This window comes from Anopheles stephensi, unplaced genomic scaffold, assembly GCF_013141755.1.
Source record: "Anopheles stephensi strain Indian unplaced genomic scaffold, UCI_ANSTEP_V1.0 ucontig68, whole genome shotgun sequence".
Classification (NCBI taxonomy): Eukaryota; Metazoa; Arthropoda; class Insecta; order Diptera; family Culicidae; genus Anopheles; species Anopheles stephensi.
Genome location: NW_023405436.1, coordinates 37,009 through 49,079, shown reverse-complemented (window position 1 = coordinate 49,079; position 12,071 = coordinate 37,009). Strand labels below are relative to the sequence as shown.

The window sequence follows — 12,071 nt, the reverse complement described above, 5'->3', positions numbered from 1 at the left end:
ACTGCTTCGATCTAAACTAAACAGTTCTGCATGAGGTTAATTGTGCTCAGTTCGGCAGGCAGGTCTGTCTACACTGCTTCAAAAAACCAATAAAACTGCTCCCTAAGTCTGCCACTTGATCTGATTTCGATGTTTCATCCGCTTCTTGAGAACCATTTGTGTAAGTAAAGTTTGCCTAATCAATGTTTCTCGCTCTTCTTTTGCATAGGTTGCAACTGTCATCCGAAAGGTTCGCTCGGCCATGCCTGCGATAACAAGACGGGCCAGTGTCAGTGCAAACCAAACATCGAAGGCCGCCAGTGTAATCTATGCCGCAAGGGCTTTTGGGATTTGAATTCCGGGAACGGATGCATCTCCTGCTCCTGCGATCCAAGTGGGAGCGAGCTGGAAGGATGCGATCTGCATACGGGACAGTGTTTCTGCAAGCCAGGAGTTACTGGCACTAGTTGCGATCGGTGTGACGTAGGATTCTACGGGTTCAGCGCCCAGGGGTGCATGCGTAAGTTCCGTTTTAAAGCCTGTAAATGCTCAAGTAAATGTACGATCTGTGTTCTCGTTTAAGGTTGCGATATTTGTACTAGCGCATCTTTCGTGTGTGACCCAGACACGGGTCGCTGCATCTGCCCGCCCAACAGTCACGGTCCAGAATGTCGCTCCTGTATCGCCAACACCTGGGGTAACGAGTTCCAGAAAGGTTGCAAACACTGCGCCTGTGATATCGTCGGCTCAATCGGACAATCGTGCGAACGAGAAACGGGGCAATGTAGCTGCAAGGAGGGTTATACAGGTCGGCAATGCAATGAGTGCGCCCCGGGATACTATGGCTATCCGACGTGTCATCGTTGCGCTTGTGATGAGCGTGGTACACTGCCGAGCAATAACAAAACTGTGTTTCCCTGTGATCGGAACGGTCAGTGCCAGTGTAAAGAGATGGTGTACGGGAAACGGTGTGATCTTTGCAGACAGGGAACGTTTGGGTTAGCTGCTTTCCATCCGGAAGGATGCACCAGGTGCTTCTGCTTTGAGAGGGCAAGCAATTGTACACAGAGTGATCATTCTTGGGGGCAGGTGCGATTGGTTGGTTCAAGAAACTTGAGTGTGGAGTATCTGGAGCGACAGGATGGCCATACAGAGGTGGATTATGTTGTTATCCTGCAACTGGAAGGATCACATATGAACCGGGAAGATGTAAACATTACCAGCATGAACAACCTCGAGCTGATACCGAGCTCGTCGGGAAATGTGTCAATCGGAGCGTATGCTACGTTCCGATATCCGTTGTACTTCCAACTACCTCCTCAGTTCCTAGGTGATCGCGTCGCCAGCTATGGTGGGCAGCTGAACTTCACTCTAATCACGGCCGGTGCGACCATCAACATTCCTGAGCCGTCATTGCGCCAGTTCCCACTTGTACAGCTGCACACACACGAGAATCTGGTGCTTGACTTCTACGAAGAATCCATCCGTTACGGACAGTCGATTGAAACACACTCTGTGCGATTACTTGGAAGTCTTTGGCGCAATCACTACGACGGTGCGTGGATCAACAGAACGATCTTGATGACTGCCCTCCAGAACGTCCGGCATATTTTTGTGCGAGGGACGACCACCATGGACTTTCAGCAAGTTGTGTAAGTGTCACACTTTTCTATACGCAGAATGATTTGCCAACCTAACGTTGTTTTATTTTATTTTCTTTCTGCAGCCTTACCAATGTGACACTTGATACGGGCATATTTGTAGTAGGAGCAGAGAATAACCATGCGTACGGTGTGGAACGTTGTAGCTGCTCACCGAAGTACAAAGGACTATCGTGTCAGGATCCGGGTCCGGGTTACTATCGCCACCGGTTGCCGATCGTTGATTTGGAGTGGGCCACAATAGATGATATGATTGGCAAGGTGATTCCTTGTGGATGTAACGGCCGGAGTGAGGAGTGTGATCCGGAAACGGGCGTTTGCATGAACTGCCGCAACAACACCGGAGGAGAGCATTGTGAACGGTGTGCGGAAGGATTCTATGGTGATCCTAATATTGGTCAGTGTGCACCGTGTCCATGTCCTGAAACGCGTAAAAACTTTGCCCGTGGTTGTACGGTGCGTGGCAGCGACGTGCAATGCATTTGCAAGCCCGGTTATACAGGATCGCTGTGTGACAGTTGTATGCGTGGGTACTTTGGACATCCGCATTTGGATAATGGACACTGTGAGGCGTGTGACTGTAATCGTGAGGGTAGCATGTCGGATGAGTGTGATCATTTCAGTGGCGAGTGTCATTGTCGACCGGGAGTAACGGGTCGCAAGTGTGATCGTTGCGAAAAGCCCAAGCATATCGTCCAAGACTATAGGTGCAAGAGTAAGTTTACTCCTTCGAGCTTCGCTTAACTCGTTTAACTAACAATCCCTTCTTTGGTTTGTTTCAGTTTGTGACAACTGCACCATTACGCTGATCGATGATTTCGAAATTCTGGCTAGCCGTTTGTCCGAGGAAACTACCCACATCGATCGAAACGGCATCCCGGCGCCCTGGGTGAAATTGACGAGATATGAAGCGAAAACGCGCAAACTCTCGGATCGTGTAGCCCAACTGCTCGAAGCGGAAGACACTGCCAAGAAGTTTATGGTCGACTTTGCAGAACCACTCAAGCGCAATGCAACGCGACTTAGCAAGCGGATCCAGAAGATAGACAATCGTTTAAAAATCCGTGAGGAGGAAATAGGCAAGTGTACCGAGCGTGCGACAGACTTACATGATGAAATCATAGTGATCGATGATGATCTTCGGCACACTATTCAAATGCTTAAAAACTACGGAGTAGGTGATCATCACATCAAGTTACCCCTTGCCGTAAAAGAAGCGAACGATTTGCTAGCCGACATACGCAATCAGTATGACGCGACGCAGTTCGACGATAAGGTGCTTGAATGTGCTAACAAACAGTTCAATCATTGGACCAATGTGTCGAAAATGGTTGAACGGCAAGGCAGGAGGCTGGATGATCTCAAGTTCGAAATTGAGCAGATACACCACAAGGCGGATCATCTGCAGAACTACACCGTACAGGTGTTCCGACACGTGCAGGAAACGGAGGTGTACCAAACCACAAACCAGAAACATTTTGACAAGGTCCGTGATGCGTACAAGCAAGCGCTCGATGATGATGAACGCGTGAAGAAACTTCTCGACACCAACGTTATGGCCGATACGGACGTGAAATTGGTACAGCTCGAAGATAACTACGGGCAGTTAGAAAATGACAACAGCTCGCTACACTTCTTGGTTGACGTACTGAATGAATCGACGGAAGATTTAATTCGTAAGAAAAGTATACTGCTGGAGACGCAGGTTCCAAAGGCAGTTCGACATGCAGAACAGTTGAAGGCGAAGGCGGATCACATTAAGAGCAAATTCCAAACGACCGAAGATATATCGGCAAAGGCTATGAAGGCTAGCCAAGCGTACGAAAACATCATCTCCGCTATTGTGGCTGCCCAGTTCAGTGCAGACAATGCGACAAGTATGGTAGAGAAAGCCGATCAACTAATCCATCCAGAGCATGACGTTACGATCAGTGACCAGAGTCGAAAGGCGTTGGGAGTGTCTACGAATCTGACGAGTCGAGCCACCAAGGAACTGAACAAAGCTATTGGTGAGTTCTAAGCAAAGAGTTCCATTTTCGTAGAGATGTAAAATAACTGTTTCCTTCTCATTTCAGCCCTCAATGAGACGATGATACAGAAAGAGAAAATTGTCCAAAGCCTCAAGGATCAAATTTGGCAGACAGCGATCAAGAACAACAATCTAATGGATGAGCTTGGCAAGGTCGAACGAGGTGAAACGATGAAAACGGTTCAATCCGACCTAGACCGTTCGAGCATCGTGTCCGAACAGATGAAGTTTGTGCGCCAGGAAGCAATCAATCTGAACAGTGACGTTTACAAGTTGAAGATGAAGCTGAAATCACTCGAACCGGAATGGGATACCAAGTTTGGCATGGCAGAGGAAAACGTTTCGCAAACGTTTGGTAACATCCGGAAGGCAAAGGATAAGCTGAATGGTATTGAAGCACTAGCGAGAATTCAAGAAGACCGCTTCAAGTCGTGGAATCAGTCGTTCTCCGGACAGCTGCAACAGTTACGCGACCAGATCGCACTGGCCAAACACGCCGCCGAGGGTGTAAGTATTTAAAGAGAAACAGAACGTAAAGAACATTTTCCATCGTGATTCTCAATTTTCTTTCTTTTTGCGATACAGATTCGCGTCTCGATGGAATCGTCAGAGCAGTGTATCCGTTCGTACGCCCCTGCCAACTTCGGACCGACGACAACCAATCGGATCGTTATGTCGATCGCTCTAACCAACCCGAACGTCCAGAACTCACCGCTTGCGTACATAGAAGGGGACGATCGTCGTTTCATAGCGCTCGAGCTGCGGCAGCGTAAGATCCGGATGCTTTGGAGCCTGGACGGTAGCACGGTCACGACGGTGACTCATCCTCAGGAGATAGAGGTGCGCGATCTCAAGAACGATGACGCGTGGTACTTTATTGACGCCACGCGTACATTTAACGTGGGAACGCTCAACGTACGCCACATGTTACCGGCGGGTGTGTTGAGCAATGCACGTCCGGTTACCGATGCCAGCAGCCTAGCGTTTACGACGATCAGTATCGGACCGAGCAGTCGTATCTGGGTTGGTGGTATACCGGACGATCTGCGTGTGCCTGATCTGGAACCGAGCCAGGGATTGGGCGTTGCAGTGAGCCAGCTGTACGTCGATCGACGACAACTTGGATTATGGCACTTTACCAGCTCTAGTGGCAAGTGTGCGGGAGCCATGTTGGGACCGCAGGAAGTGGCAAGCTCAACAAACGAACGAAACTTCAATGGAAACGGATACGCGGTGTTACAGCATACCGGACGCCAGAGCAAGGTGGAGTTCAGTTTGAGTCTCAGTTTCAAAACGCTCGATGAAGATGCGCTCATTTTCCTTGCGCTGGATGAGAAGAATGTGAGTATTGGTGGTAGAGAAAGAGCGAGGAAGAATTTTAACCCGTGTCTCTCTTCCGTTTGTAGAATCGATCCGTATCGTTGACACTGAACCAAGGCCGTTTGGTGTTCCGCGTAGATTACGGAGATGATGCACGGCTCGAAATAAACACAACCAAGCGATACAACACCGGTTCCTGGGTTGCGGTAGAAGCATCCCGTCAGTATCGCAAATCGCGTACAGATGAAGGCGTGCTGAAGGTGGACGGTCTCGATAACATCACTCACGGCTCACCCACGAAACCAATCGGTGCCTCGATGCTTCCCGTCCTAAGCGATAAGTACTATCTGGGAGGAGTTCCGCCCGGTTTCAAAACTGGCACTACCAAAGCGCCCGGTGCAGATCACGCATTCTTGGGCTGTGTGAAGGGACTGCAGATCAGTGGTACCTCGTATGATCCACTGGACAGTACGACCCACTTCGGCATCGAAACTTCGTGTGATAGTACGATCGTGAAGGCAGGTTTTTTCGGCGAAGGATACGTCGAGTTCCCTTCGTTTCCTTTGAAAAAACGAGCCAACTTTGGCTTCGTATTCCGTACCATGCAGCCGGACTGCTTGTTGCTACTATCTGCTTATCCGAGTCGCGTTCACGATGATTACGATTCGAAGGATACTTTCGGAAATTACTCGGTGTTCTTATCGGAAGGTCGTCTTCATCTCTGGATGGATGCCGGCACCGGTCGCGTTGAGCTAGTGTCGAACGGAACACTGAACGATGGCGAGTACCATGTGCTAGCGATGGTCAAACAGGGACGCCACGTTGAGTTGCGTATTGACGACAAGCTACAAATGACCCGAACGCTTCAATCTTCCCTTGTAAACATGCCTGGCGAAAGTGGTGGCCTTTACATCGGTGGAGTTCCGTACGATCCGGCATTCCCATCGCTAGCGAAGGTGTTCGATGGACTGCAGGGTGTGGTGGCAAACTTGGTGTTTAACAACCAAACGCTTTCCTTCGGCCAAGCGCTCAACTTTAGCAATGTGCAGATGGGTCGTACCGGCCCGCCTATGGGCAGCCAGGGGTTGTACACGGCACTGATGAAGACTGAACCAATCGGACGAAGCTTCAAGGCAGCTCCGGAAGGTTGCCATCGGGTAAGTAAATGGGTGGTATGGTAGTGCAATTTTTCACATGCAGTAACCTCTCCTATTGTAGCAATACGGCCTGGCCACATCCTTTATGAATAAAAAAAATCTTTCCTATTGTAAGCATACTTTGGCCGATTTCAGCTGAAAGCTCTAGCTACAGAGGAACGTCGGACAGTTTTGTCTAAGATAGCAATGTCGTAGCTTCATCTTTCGAAACACTATTGCTATAAATGCTATTAAGAGTACAGTTATTGATTACAAACCTTTCTCTCACCTTTAACCTTTCTGTACTTACAGAGTGTTGAAAATGCTACTAACTCAAAGGAAGAAGCAGACGATTGTTAGACACTAAACATGCTGGAAATGGGTTACATGGTGTAGCGTAGTTGGATAGAGATTTACTACTGATTTAGACTTAAGAGTTGAAGGGAAATCTATCTACAGTTTCGGGGAGTTTGGATTATTTTACTAGGTTTATTATTTGCATGATCACAGAGGAGTTTTGGACAGTAAAATTAAACACCGTAAGAACTTTTTTAGACGTAGTAATGTTAGAACCAGTAACACCACTCCGCAAGGACGTTTAGTACTTGTAGTTCAATGGGCAGTGCGCGCACACTTCTTTAAAACAAAACCATCGCCATCGATTACTAACCGGGCTATATTAATCCACATTGCCGACCTTACACACATTGCACAGCTTAAGACACGCTTGTTTTGTGAGTCTCGAACTCCATGGAAGGTATATTGATCCGATGACGATCGATGGTGGACTCTCTTGTGCAAAGGTGTGTCATCGTATCATCCCATTGCCGTTCCAGGTCGGAAGCTATTCCTATGAACCGAATGCATTTAAGTACGGTGACAAACCCCACAGCTACTCCGTGGTAACAGTTCCGGCACGAAATATATGGCAGCGCAACTTCCACATCGAGTTTGACTTCCGCACGTACTATCCCAATGGCATTTTGTTCGTGGCGTTGGTAAGTATTGCGTTGCTCAGTAGGAATAGGTTCACTCCACTATCCGTATGGTTTAGACTTAATGCAATACTTCTCTCCTCGTAGGGAACCAAAGAGAAAGCGAAACATTTCATCATGCTGGCGCTCAAAGATGGCGTCCTCAAGCTGACGGTACGTGGCCGCAAACGGGACCAGCTGCTGCTCGCACCGAAGCTGAACGATGGCCAGTGGCACCGTGTAGCACTGAGCAGCGTTAAGAAGAAGGCAACGCTGAGCGTACAAATCGGTAGCAGCCACAGCTCGGCACAATTGAAATTACCAAAGAAATTGAACGCGGCCAATACGCTGCACGTCGGTGGGCTGCCGGACGAGATGCTGATACTTCCTCGGGAACTACAGCCGAGGCCAGAAGCGTTCAAGGGCTGCCTGCGAAAGTTTGTAGTCAACGATAACACGCAGGATTTGGCACGACCCGGGCGCCATTTGCATGTGGGGCAGTGTTTCCCGCGGATCGAGCGTGGTTCCTACTTCCCGGGTGATGCGTATGCCATTTACAGTGAGTTTTGATGAACAACAGTTTCGATACAATCCTTCTGAATAACCTTATTATCGTTTACTCCTCCATAGAACGCAACTTTAACGTAGGAAAGTTCGTTGAAATCGAGCTGGAAGTACGGACGTCGGAGATGAACGGAATACTCATGAGTGTGGCCGATCAGATCAACGGATTCCCAGCGCTGTCGTTGGAAATTTCGAACGGAAATGTAAGTAGACCAGACGATCTTCCATTCGATCTTCAACTGATGACGCTCCCTTTCTCTTTATCTTTCGCTCTAGATAATCCTTTCGGTGGACAATGGTGATGGTAATCCGACGCGCCTATCCACGACACTGCCCTCGAAGTACACGCTTTGTGACAACCGATGGCACAACATCTCAGCGCTGTACGAAGACCATCAGATGGCGCTGAGAGTGAACGAGTATCCTCCATCCTTACTGTTGCCACATGGATCAGCTGGATTTGGTCGAGTCAATACTAAAGCTCCGCTGTACATCGGAGGCCTTCCAGGTAAGGTATCTTCTGTTGGTCCGTGTCGTCCGTTGGTGGAATTAACAAGCGTGGGGTTTTGTTTGTTTTTACAGACGCGGCTTCCAGTGGCACACTGTTGATGAGAGAAAACTTTAAGGGATGCATTCGCAACATTGCTATCCGTAACGAGCGCAAGGATTGGACGGACATGGACGATCTGCACAATGTGCTGCTGAGCGAATGTCTAGCAGTAAATTAAGAAAGTCCGTTGCATCTGCTGGCGCATCGGTTCGCACTGTACATATAGCCACATACGACTCAATACGCTTAGACGAAGGTGTTCCAATGGCATAGAGAGATAAGTTCGACGCACTATTATTGCGTCGATTCCAAGTGGAGATGAACGGTAAAGCCAAATACACAGCCGTTACTTTCGGCATCCCGGAGAAATAGCAAAGAGTTCAACGATACAGCCAAGGATTAGCAACTCATCTTCGGACAGTATGACGCTCGTGTAGCTGTAGGGTTAGGAAGACAGCGTTACGGTTTAAGCTAGCAGATAGATAGCCCACCTAACTTATGGATACTTATATTTATTACGCCCGAGAGAGCTCCGAAGTGGCTATAGGCCTTCTCGCGAGCCACAGATAGTCTCTATTTATTTACGAATGAACCGATTCCAGAACACAAATACAAATACACAGGATTAGGATGAATTAGGTTCGTTAAGATGCCATAGTGCGGTAGAAACTGCTACGTACTGCTCTATTAAGTAAATGATCGCAGCCCCCACTCTTAGTTTACACGGCAAGGAAGATGTGAAAGGGGTGAGCCGGGGGGTTTACGAAGCACAACGAGGACTAGGAAATCTGTAGAGATATAAAGGTTGCCACCTTAACTAACACAATCAGTGTGTAAATCAGTAAGCGAAGTCGAAAAATGTTTGCGAGTTGGAAAACTACGGTCCGTATGTCGATAAATGAACATACCGACTACCAGCAAACCTGTATGTGTCTCCGTTACGGTATTAAAAAAAATAAACCTTCTAACCTCCTCCAACGTTGAGAGTGAGTACGTGAACGGTGGAGTAGCCAACGGGTACTTTTTTTCTTGTCTCTGCCAAAACCGACCGGTCTGGCCAAAACCGACCAAATGAAGAAAAGTGCGGTTGTAATGAATAGTGGCTGGTTCTCTGTGTGTTGGGGGAGCGATTCTGCGCAATTGACTTGGTGCTGTTGGGTGGCGACAAGGTGAATTAATGCTGATGGCCTTTGTATAAGTAGTGCTAACTACAGTCGGCGTGTGCATATGTTGTTAGACAGTGGGTTTAATGAGTGTATGGTTTTAAAAATGATTAAATTGCGTAAGTAACTCATGCAATTCGCAACGAGCGTTAATATTCGAATATTTCAAAACGCCTAAAAGTATGCAATTAGCCAGCAGCTCTTTCAAGCACAGTTGTTTTTGGTTCGGAAACACACTTGTGCTTGAATTTTGCCCATCGCACGCTACGCTCACAGTGCACAGTGTACAGTACTGTTGAGGCAGGCTCAAGGGCAGTAATACCGGTTGCTTCGATTGCTTGCAGCCATCGAAAAGCCTTCCTTGTAGTACTCGGTTCCGCGTGCACGTGCATTCGACTCTTTACCTCCTTTGTCCCTTACGGTTCTTTTTTGCGTAATGAACGTGCGGTGCGGTGAATTGGTTCTATTTCTACGTGTGGCACGTTTTTTCGCTGCAGCCTCACACATCCCGACGTATGTATCGGTGTGCTTTAGGTGTGGTGTACGCGCGCTTAAGGGCCCGTGCTGCATTAGTCACTGGCTGAGCGAACCATCGTCCACAGTACCCATTAGGAGCCCAATGGATCCTGGAAGCAAGAGCAACGCCTCGATCCGATAGCTGGAATCGTGACGAGATCGAAAGTTTCAATATCCTGCGCTGGATACATGCGGTTCCGCGCTGTGCATCAGAGCGTGCGGGAGTTCAAAGTTCGGTGCCGTGTGTGCGTGTAAGGCTTTTGTTTACCGATTTGCAGTACCCCATGAGAAGTGTGAGTGTGTGTGGTGCGAGATAGTGATTCAAAGTGATATTAATGAATTCCAAGAGTGACGAGACGCCGGTGAGCAGATATGGGCAAGTTTGCAGCTTCCTGTTTCACCTGAAAGTGAGTAGCGCGTAGAACATATACACTTATTTTTCAATAATAATCGCAGGATCAATTCGCGATGTAAACATATCATCGTGATGTCACGGTTCGTGATGCTGAATGAAACGTGATGTTTGGTGCTTCGTCGTATCTAACCATTTCGAGAAGCAATCGTCCAACCCTCGACAAACTTCTGCCCGCCATGCCGTATAGTTCCGGTTCTAGGACATGAAAGCTGATTGTTAATCTCTCGGAATTGATGATGTATTTCCTCGTTTGCCGATACCGGGTGACGGTGAATCGTACCGGAGATGTCATTAGAGTGCTGTGTGTATCTTGCTGATGATCGAAGTAGCCCAGACATGGTGTTGTTTATTTGCAAACGGTGTTGGCTAGTAGCGATGTGGCCTCCTTGTATTGGACACGTGCGCGCGGGAGAAAAAACACACTAGGAATAGAAACAATTTCGAGTGCACAAACAAAACTGAAGTATAATAATGATTGGTTTGTTTCCACTCCTGTTGCTCGGTAGAAGAATTGCATGATGAAGTCTATATTTAGTTGAGCCGCAGATAAACTCCGGAAGTCTTTACTTCTCATGGCCTTAGACTTCTCCAAGAGTCCAGCCTGTTTGTTTTGCTCGCAATCCTGCGCTATAAAACATCAAATTAAAGTCTCGTCATACTTTACACAAAGTAAACAAAAGCATTCACCCATGATTTCCATTTCATATTGCAGGTGTTGATGGGATACGCCGTGTACAACTATTTCTCCCAACACTTTGTGACCGTGTTTTTGCGCCGTCTCTTCTGTCCGGTGGTGGTAAGTGGTCTTGAGCTTTTCTCACTTATCCTTTGCCCTTTTGGACGCAATCGTACGCGGGCGGGCCCCCTCAGTCAACCGCATTGGGCCTTTGTCCACTTTTGTTCGGAAACAATATCGTCCTTGCGCGGGCCACTTTCGCACGCTCGCAATCCATTGCTGCCGTGTGGGTGTGTTGTCCGTCGACCTATACCAAACGCCAAGCAACGTCGAGTTGAGCCAGCCGATTGCCGCTCATCGAGCACGAGCACCGTCGATCAAAGAAAGATGATTTATTCTGACATTGGCGGGCAACGCGGCAAAACGCCAGCGAACCGTAAACCGTGGCCTTCCGTGAGGCCGAATGGTTATGGGTGAACCAATCGTACCGGTGGGTGATGAAACAGCGTCTTTGTCACTCCTTTTCGGATTGTGCATGTACGTTCGGTGTTTTGGTAACGTGTACTTTCTTCCCACCAGTGTCCATGTATTTTCTGCAACCTTGGTTACCGGAACCAGAACATCAAGGATATCGTTAGGGCGAAGAAAAACTTGTCTCATTCTTCCCAAAAAACTTTCACCCTCCTTCCAAAAGATACGGTTTGTTTTGATTGTGGTCCGGCTCCAACCTCCGGCTTCGTTGCCCTATCCATTAGACAAGTTTCCCCATTCACAAATCAAAACTTTGCACCCATTTTCAGTAAGGCAGTCAACGGAATGCGCGAAAAGCCTTCAGTGACGTGCACAAATAACTTGCGAGCGGTGTTTCTAAACCCTTGAGGGACCAACCAAAAGACGAGAAAACCAAAACCGGGCTCTCTCGGATTCCGAGTGATAAAATTCAAATAAAAGTTTTACCCACAAAGAACATCTTATGAGGAGCAGGAAGTGGCGTCTGAAAGCAGTTTCTTTGTATAGGCGTGCACTATTGCGGAAATCATCCGAAGGGAAGTGTGAGAAAAAGTATGCAAATAACATTTATTGCACGA

The 12,071-nt window shown here is 48.0% G+C and overlaps 2 protein-coding genes across 2 annotated transcripts in view; both read left to right on the top strand.

The window, feature by feature from the left end:
* Positions 1-170: 170 nt before the first annotated feature.
* LOC118517206 (laminin subunit alpha-1-like) lies at positions 171-9,227 on the top strand (the record flags this gene model as incomplete). The annotated part of the gene is made up of 13 exons (XM_036063167.1): positions 171-499; positions 563-1,631; positions 1,706-2,355; positions 2,423-3,649; positions 3,716-4,176; positions 4,255-5,010; positions 5,076-6,146; positions 6,841-6,882; positions 6,962-7,123; positions 7,208-7,658; positions 7,730-7,866; positions 7,940-8,171; positions 8,246-9,227. Coding segments are annotated over 13 exons (6,733 nt in total), but the record flags the coding sequence as incomplete, so codon positions are not given.
* Positions 9,228-9,711: 484 nt separating this feature from the next.
* The window catches only part of LOC118517205, a gene marked incomplete at its 3' end in the record, with an annotated part of 38,636 nt that continues 36,276 nt past the window's right edge, over positions 9,712-12,071 (top strand). The window contains exons 1-2 of the mRNA XM_036063166.1: positions 9,712-10,299; positions 11,020-11,103. Coding sequence (XP_035919059.1) covers positions 10,228-10,299; positions 11,020-11,103 — 156 coding nt within the window. The remainder of the gene's footprint in view (positions 10,300-11,019; positions 11,104-12,071) is intronic.